General features: G+C 26.1%; 1 protein-coding gene across 1 annotated transcript in view; it reads right to left on the reverse strand.

Annotated features, from left to right (window-relative positions):
• The window catches only part of rk (G-protein coupled receptor rickets), a 92123-nt gene extending 82612 nt beyond the window's left edge, over positions 1-9511 (reverse strand). Inside the window, exons 1-2 of the mRNA XM_089219386.1 lie at positions 9184-9511; positions 5312-5666 (exon numbers count right to left, since the gene is read on the reverse strand). Of these exons, the coding sequence (XP_089075512.1) occupies positions 5312-5502 (191 nt within the window). The 5' untranslated portion in view covers positions 5503-5666; positions 9184-9511. The remainder of the gene's footprint in view (positions 1-5311; positions 5667-9183) is intronic.
• Between the last annotated feature and the right edge of the window lie 331 nt (positions 9512-9842).

Genomic DNA, 9842 nt, shown 5'->3' on the forward strand with positions numbered 1-9842 from the left:
GTTAGAAACTGGTTGGTAGGTAACTATACAGTTTATTAATATAATTACTAAATTAGATACATAAATTCAAAGCAAAACGTGTTTTAAAAAGTAATAAAATATCTATATTTATTTGTGGATACTACGTTAAGTGGCACAATATTAATTATTACTAACCATTACTTAAATTATTTGGTATTTAGGAAAATATCTAAATTTTCCATCCATATTTTAGATTAAGCATAAAGACAGACAGTTTAGGAAATATGCTGATATTTTGCTAAACAGTTGTCTCTTGCTAAGAAATGAAGTCTTTCAAAACCTCAAGTAGCCTTTAATTGGATTAGTCATCATCAACCTAATTTGTTCTTTAATGTTGTTTTGGTTTTTTAATCATATCTTAATAAATAAAGAAAACAAAAAAAAATATCAAAGACATTTGTTTTAAAGCGAGCTCCACTTAAAATTGTTTTTTTTTTTTTTTCGAAAAAAACGATTTAGTATTTGTGAAAGACTAAATATCACAAAACGAATGCAATACACACTACACTATAGACTATCGTTAACCGAAATCAGGAATCGATTCTAAATAAAATGATCAAATCTTTTGTAAACAATTTTTACAATGTTAAAATATGTTATACAATGTTCAAAGCATTGCATATTTGAATATTTAATTTTGAAAACCTAATTTAATATAATTATTAATATTTAATATATTGGTACCTATATAAATGTGTGTACGTTTAAATATTTTCAAACGTCCAATTTTAAGATTTATGTAGATTTTTAATCATGTATGAAATTAAAAATGTATTAGTAAATATAATATTATTATGTATTTAGATGCTTTTATTATTATTATTATAATTAATTTGTTTTTCTATCTTATTTTCTTAGTAATCGAGGGAGAGGAGTTTCTCTATTCATTGAGTACGCCCAACATTTTATGTGATTTCTAGGTAAGTTAACTAAAAATGATAATTAGTTGTTACTTCGGAGGGGTAATTTTTCAACACTTAGTTTATAAAGGTTTAAGCTAATAAACTGTTAGGAAAAACTAACGATAACTCAGGTGGTAGTGTATCAAAGAAACTTCAGCAAGTGAAGTTAATATAATAATATATGTGGGGCCTGAGTGACGCAGTGGTCAATCAATTGATTACGACTCACACAGTCATCGGTTCGATTCATAGCAAAGTGAAAAAAAAATTGTGTGGTTTTACGCGATCACCAAATCCCCACGCTGTCTTCCAATTGCGTCATCCGGTTTCCAACTAGGTCCCACTCCACTGGGAGTGAAGACCGCACATGTCTCCTCTTGGAGAAGGGGGGTAGTATCATGCATATAGTGATATACCTATACATAGATAAATATATCACATGATCTACCTACTTGTGATAAGCATTGACGAAGACCAAGACGTCGCTTCAATGAACAAATACAAAAAAAAAAAATATATGAAACTAAGCCACGGGCCATTATGATTTGAATAAGTTTTCAAATTTTATGATTTCTAATTATTAACAAACTATAATATCACATCACACCAGTGACCAACTGGTGTTCTGCGCATAAGTGAGCGATGTTATGAGAACGCCAAAACACCGAACTACACCGTATTATCATGTATTGTTTTAAGATATCCAACTACCTATTGGATATTGAGCGGATACGAGTGTAATAACGATGTCCGACCAAACTGCTGTAATAGCTCGTCGTGCAGTTTATTATCTAGAGTATTCAATAACAATTTAGTTTCACGGTTCAAAAATATAATAATGATAAATAGTAATAACATAATGAAAACTTTAATCTCGAATTTATTCGAAGAGTTTTGGTTAAATTTACCAAGTCTGTGGCAATGGTGAGGGATAATGGGTATATACTGACAACTACTACTGCGTTGGTCCTTTCTACAACATTCCAAAACCCTTGAACGTGTGATATTTATTGTTTTGGGGGTTCCAGAATAATTTTAAGGGTTCCCTACACTCTACAGGCAGACGCGTTTATTGCTAATTAAATCGAAAGGTCGCTCGATCGATTTTTTTTCTTTCCAAAAACCTCTATACACGTAGTAAACGCACGCACACGGTAACAACAGTTTACAAACATGTATAGGTACATAGTCTATTGTGGGAGGAGCATGTGCTCTTAAATTGTATTACAAACAAAGTCGAAACAAAAACAAGTGTATACAATATAATAATAGTGCACTGGATATAAAATAATAATAATTCAACAAAATGCAATACACAGATAAAGAATGGGTAAATATTTGTCTATTTTACATTACACAAAACGATTCTTAACAGAAAGTTACTCATTATATTATTATCATCAAAGATTCTTACTCATCCCTCCCTCCTTTTTTTTTTTTTTTTTTTATTGACGATAAAAGTTTATTTACAATCTATACATACAGTGTATAATAAGTAAGTGTGGTGACTTAAAAGAAAAAAAAAATAACATTAGTTACAGAGAAGGAAGGCTCCCAGCAGTGCCACCTGACAAGAAGTTAGGGTTTGAGTTTATTTATTTTATTTTTTATAATTAGGGTTTATAATTAGGGTTTTTAATTTTTTTTTTTTTTTTTTTTTTTTTAAATTAGGTATTGAGCAGGTCTCTTGGCCATTGCCTTTTTAACCTTCTAGGAATGATTGAGGTAGAGGATAAACTTTTAATTATCCCTCCCTCCTAAAAATAAACTTGAGTGGTTTCAATACAAATTATACTGCACTGGTTAAATCTTACATAATTAATGTAAAGTAAAATACACTCAAACAACGGGCATATTATTATTATTATTTTAACTAATTCATTCAATTTTAATCTTAAAAACATATTGGGATAATTTTGATTATTTTTTAAAAATCATTAAATCTGATTAAACTAAAATCAATATTTGATTTTTTGATAATGCTCTCAATGTTTAATAATCTTTTCAAACATAATTATAAATATTTGAACAGTAACGATCCGATACAAATAAGGTATGTGGCCTGCAGTCCACAGGTATGACCTAAACTATTAAAATTACATTTTATTTTACTTTTCATTCAAATAATATTATTATATACATACTATTTTCAATAAAATATTAAAAATAAGAAATAATATAGAAATACTTTCAACTACTATAAAGTCTATAAATAAACACTCGTTCATATTGACATGTAATTACAAAAGCTATGCATACTAAATAAATTATTAGTACACAAATAAATGTTTGACACTCTCAATAGTGGTCTAATTTTCTTATAAAATGTATGGTACCGAATACTATTTTAAGGATGATTCAAATTTCTTAGCGAAAAAAAGAATATTTCGCTCTACTAACGGTCCATTGAGTAAATTAAATCAATGTTCAATCACTTTATTAAAAATTAATCAAATTTTTTCAGCTCATATAAGAACCATAACCACTTAACATTGACTAGTTAATTATCAATAATGTATCCATTTGAATTTGTTTTTACATTACTAATAAGCTATTATATCATAAACTTTAAATATTTTTTTGTATTATGATTATTATTACTAATATAGAATAATTCGTACATTTTTAATGATCTTTGCAAGTATGATAGTAGGCATCTACGGTTGCTGATATATTTTTATTGAAAATAAACTAATAAAAATTATCCGTGATTCATTGGACAATTTAAATAATGAACAGCATTGTAAATACGGTTTAAACTTTACTGATGCTGTATTTACTTGACATGATTTTGATAAACGAGCAACTAGGAATTGAAAAAAATAAATGAACTGAAAAAAATGCGAGGTTTGAGGTTGGATAGACGTGATGTGATCGCATTCATTTTGTTACTAAAAAAATCATGAATTTAATATACCCCTACACTAATAATTCTGTTGAATTTGCACTAGTTGCACATAAAAATCATATATTTTTTTAAATAAACAAAATAACAATATTTGTCTATAATTATTAATTAGTTAGGTATAATGTTATTTTTATCATAAAAAATCCTATCCAAACTATATTTATGAGCAATACAAAAAATTATTTATTGTAACCTGCAAAATATGAGTAAATATAATCTTATGTAATAAAACGTTTAAAAGAGGAATTATTTTTTTTACTGACAAGTTTCAATACCTTTAGTAAGTTAACTAAATTCTCTCTACTTTCATGACACAAAAATTATTTTGCCAAATGTTCACTCACAAGCCTTCATTCAGTTTCAACTTGCATTCATGCCAAAATTACTATCCTTTGATACACAAGTTATTATTAAGCCTATGGCTTATGTAATTGTTTCTGTCATAAATCAATCATGATCATGTAAATATCCATAATATAATGATATATGATATATGTTTGAACATTCAATAAAAACAAATCATAAAATTGTAGCATAGAAAATAAATCATTGACTCTGAAACATCTACTTTTTGTCAAAAAATATTTCAACAGTAAATATTGATCAGAATAGACATTTAAAGCTAAAAAATTATAAAACGTCCAAATTTTGTATTTTCACAAACATATCATGAAATAGTTTTTTAATTCAATATATCAAATATAAAATTAAGATTAAGCTTAGTTACAACAGCTATTATTTTAAAACACTGATTTATTGTGTAGCAATATAATATAATATCGTGCACTTTGGTATGTTGACTAAACATACCAACTAAGGTACACCAATATTTTTAAAGATACATACGTTGTTCTTGGTCTCATAGCTAGGTTAAATATGAAGTACAAGTAAACGTGTATTTTATTTATATATTAAATAACAAAATTAATTCACGGTTGAATTATATTTCATAATATTGTAATCAGTTATTATATAAATTAGCAAATCAACGTAATCTAAATATGGATTAGTCTGGCTGAAATTTGTAGTCGAGTATATAAATACTGAATGGTGGATTGCATTACAAATAAATAATTTTATAATGACGCGGTCAATATTATATAAATTTCATTATAAAATAACAAATTCGATATTTACGTGAAATTTCATTCGGAAAGTTTTTATAGGTCATCATTCCTGTGGACGAAGGTCGTCACTCACCATTTCCTAGTTTTATCTCTGAATCACGTATTACGCACACATAACATTATAATTAAAGTAATGTAAAATACAAATATTTATGATATTACTACCTACCAATATGAATATAGTATTTATTTGATTTCTATTGTATCACGATATCATGTAATGATAATTGCTGTTATAATAATACATATGTTAAAATGTTATCTATACATGTTTTTATTTACTCTACCACGTGTTTGTTCTGATTCGAAATAGTAATAATATTAATTATTGAATAGATTTATATTTTACTTACAGTTTAGTGATGTTAACAGGTATATCGTCGGGTATTCTTGTCAATCCCAAATTTCTACAAGACACTTCTGTCGCTTCGTGGCCATCGCATCGACACTGCATAGGAGACTCGCAGGATTGCATAAAATTTACGTCCGCTGATGCAAGCGACAATATCATTAAAGACAAAGCCGTTAGCAGCGCGAATATCATTGTTTAATAGATTATAAACAGTATTAGTCTGAGTAAGTAAATCTCAGGTCAATGTTGACGATGCCACTTCAGCTAACTTCTTTAATCTTAGCCGGCATTTCCAAATCTCCGAATATGGATTCATTTTTACGAAACTTGTCATATTGTTAACACATTAATCGAATCTGAAAAATTAAAAAACGCCACAATTAGTAATCAGAACAATAACGCAAAATTTGCAAGTTAATTAATTTTATATTGTTATAATGTTGTATATCATAGTTTTATATACATTATAGGCGATATATATAGCATTATTTATTTATATTATGTTATAAATTCATATATATCAACAGTTTGTTCAACATAATACATTCTAATCATCAATATATTATAAAACAAATTTAAATAGTTTAAACTGATAAATTTAACAAAGAAAAAGTTTATTTAAATTACATATTTTTCACTACAAGTTTTAATGAAAAAATGTTTCAAGTAAAGTGTTTAAATTAAAAGTTTATAGATGGATTAATTAAACAAATTCCATTCAATTTTTACTTGATCAATTTTTGTTCCGGTTCATACACATGTATGGTTGTAAAGTAGACCAAACGTATATACCGTTTCTGCACACATACAATTTTAACCTCAATAATGTAAAAGTAGTTTTGAAAGGAAGAGTGAATAATATATACTTAAGCGTCCGAACAAAATAGTGTGGACATTTTTATTTAAATTTTACTCTCTAACAATACATTGCAATTTAATGTTAAATTTACAGGGTCAATATTTTAGAGCAGACGCAACAGCGTATATCAAATACGTGTGTTTATCGTCTATATTACGTCATTATCGCCATTGAAAAAAAAAACGATATAGGTGAAAGTTGATTTGCAAACAACGGCAGTGAGCTCCTGCAATCGTTATAGCTCAGTCTAGGATCATAATTTGATTCAACTACCAATATAATATGTATTCTATTATACTCTGGCATATACATTGCAATACACGTAGTGCATTATTGAAAAATAATTCGACTAGTAAAGAAGGCACCTATTATTACTTCTTTATTTTTTTTATAAATGTTAAAAATATTTTTATTTTTTCATAATTTGCCGACAGAAAATGTATAGATTTATGGTTGAGAATTAAGAATTTATTTTACAATATAGATCATTACTTGTTCCCTTAACAAAATTAGTAACAATACCATATACGTTCCGAAAAATAGTGGGCGGATATTTGATAATAATCATCACCAGTGGGTCAATACAGCAATCTGACTATTGTTTGCCACTCTGGCCTTCGAAAAAATAATATTAAAGAAATTAACCATTTAATTAGTATCACGTTTTTTGAGGTTATTGTTTAAGATTATTAGGTATTTTCATAAATAAGTTACGCAAAACCATATAACAAATAATTTGATGTCCTTCAATCAAATTCAAAATGATTATATCATCCTAACAATGAACTATTTAATACCTGACATAACTATATTATATATTTTTAATCGTTATAATATAGTTTTTCAGATTAAGTTTGTATTTAATAACTAAATTCAAGAGCACTTAGCTACTTGTTTATTAAAACATAAGGATGATTAGACTCTTGACTATAAGCCATCACATAAAAACACTCAGACCAAAAATTAATTAAAAAAACATTAATAATAGTAATTAATTACATCTAATTATAGTGTCAATATTTACTATACACATCTATAAACTGTGTATGTATAAAGTAATTTATTAATAACTTGAATAAATATTAAAAATACTATGAATAAATATAGTATAAAAAGTTTTTAATTCAATCGTTCAGATTAAAAATGATTGTTATGTACCTTCAACAGATTAACTAACACTGTAATACATTTTCACATTTTAATTTCATAAAAATATATCACCAAGCTTAAATTACAAATTGAATCATTACGTACCGAGTCAATGAAATAGTTTATTGCGATCTATAATAGTACCTACTCGAATATGATACGACCAAAATAACGTATTATTAAGTATTGTAAATAAAAATATAAATTCGATTCACATTTCCCACGTTGTTCACAATATCTTGATCATTCTGTATACAAGTATACGTGTCTAATAATATATGTATGTTTATAGTATCTATTTATCTATAATTCATATGGTTTTTATGTATCAATTCAAAACAAATGTTATTATTTTTTTTTTTTTAAATAAAAGTTACAAACCTCAGTATAAAATCTAGTGAAATAAGATGATTGATAGATAAGCAAATTTAAGCAATTTAAACGTTTTGCTTTTGTAATATTTATTGGACGTAACTTATAATACATATGTATACACTGTTTGTTAATAATTCATTAGTAAGTATGCCCAGTTATTATTTTAAATTCATATGAATTAGTAAAAATATATACTTAACCAAACTTGTATTTTAAATCACGTTATTTAAAAAGGAAAATAACATAGTAGTTCATTTTAGAGCAATTTAAAATGTATCAAACTATAATTAAATAATTATTATTATTATTAAAAAAGGTTAGGTTATTATCTTCTAGTACATTAATTTCACCTATTTATTTTTAAAATTATTTTTACATGAAAACAATAACAATGTATTCATGTAATAAACGTTTTAAGATTCCAAAATGTTTTTAATATTTTATTTTTTTTTTTTTTTAATAATATAAATTGAAATCGATTTACATGTTCATTACATTGGGGAAAAATTATCAGATTAAAACTGTATACTATTTAAAAATTTTCTTTCAAAAGAATATACTTTATTTCATTGAAAGTAAAGAATTGCAAACTCTTGTATTTATATAAGTTTCACAAGTTTTGTCCCGTCTAGATATTATTATTGTAAGAGTAACACAAGATAAATAATAGCTATTAATGATCACAGTTTATCATAGATTATTCAACATATTTGTAAAATAAATCTATTGTTAGAAGTATTAAGTGCAAAAAAATAAACAATATCTAATCCATAACTTATGCGAATCATCGAAATAACACCCAACATAACTTGAAAACTTGAACCACCAATTATAATGCTTTATTAACTTCGACCAATTTCAAAATGTATTTGTACGGTTGTTAAGCCTGCACAATATTATTGACATTATTTGTAGAAATCATTTAACTTAATAATACGAACAATGTATATTACAGATCAGATTTATCTATTTAAAATGTTGCACAACATTTTATAATATAGATTAAATCATAATGTTGATCAGTCCACTATTACAAGTTTAATAAAATAATGAAAAGGTTAACATTGAACAATTATTTATGGATTCTTGGAATATTAAATGTATTAGTCTTGAAACTTGAATTATTCAATAATTTAAACACACATGGTTATGAATTTTGCATCTATAATATTATAATTATAAATGGTAACTTAAAATTTTAATTTTAAAACGTAATTCACTTTTAAAGATTAATATTTTTATTGTAAAAACTTTTATTTTTTGTGTTTATTTTTTCTACGATCGGATATTGTTACACAAATTATGAATTTAGTTATTAGTTTTATATTAAGGTTATATGTTTGCATATGATATAAAATTAATATATAAATATAATAATGTACCTAGTGTAGTAATAACTTATAATTTACTATTAGTAATAATGATCAGTGAGTACATTTTTTAGGATAATTTTAGATCAAATAAAATAATTTCATTGTAAATTGACTCACTATTGATCCAAAGTGTATTCCTGGACACTTCACATAATATATTTATTCACAATAAAAATATACACTGTTATAAATCACTTTAAAAATGTCAATTAAAACAACACTATAAAAAATTATTTCTAATACATCTTTTTAAACAATAACAAAAATTATATAATCTTAATGCGTTTTTTAAAATGTAAATAGCACAATCAAAACATAAAACAAACACAATAAAATTATGAAACAAAAAAATCCGATCCTATCAAAAATTGAGTTTCGAAAAACTTTCACCGCGATATGGACACCAGGCTCAGAAAGACCATAGCGAAGGGCATGCGGCGTACCATTCACTGAGGAACGGATTTTACGGTTATCCCGTTACTGAAGCCAATTGCCGCCGGAAGCGGTCGTGAATGGTCGGCTATGATCGGCGACAACTTTCAAGGAACCCGCCAACGGTGATTTTTTGTTTTTATTTATTTATTTTTTTGTTGTTGCGACTAACCGATGGCGGACTTTATGATACACAACAATAACTTTCTAGTCTTATTTTCTAATCAAAGTTCAAATAAAAATTGATATGTGGAATTTGATGAAACCGTTCACAAATGTTATCCCAGTTGTTTTTTATGGTTGAAGATGCATATTATACGAATGCGTGGCGTTGAAATTTTATA

This window comes from Diuraphis noxia, unplaced genomic scaffold, assembly GCF_037042655.1.
Source record: "Diuraphis noxia isolate RWA-SAM2 unplaced genomic scaffold, SU_Dnox_SAM2 contig0002, whole genome shotgun sequence".
Taxonomy (NCBI): Eukaryota; Metazoa; Arthropoda; class Insecta; order Hemiptera; family Aphididae; genus Diuraphis; species Diuraphis noxia.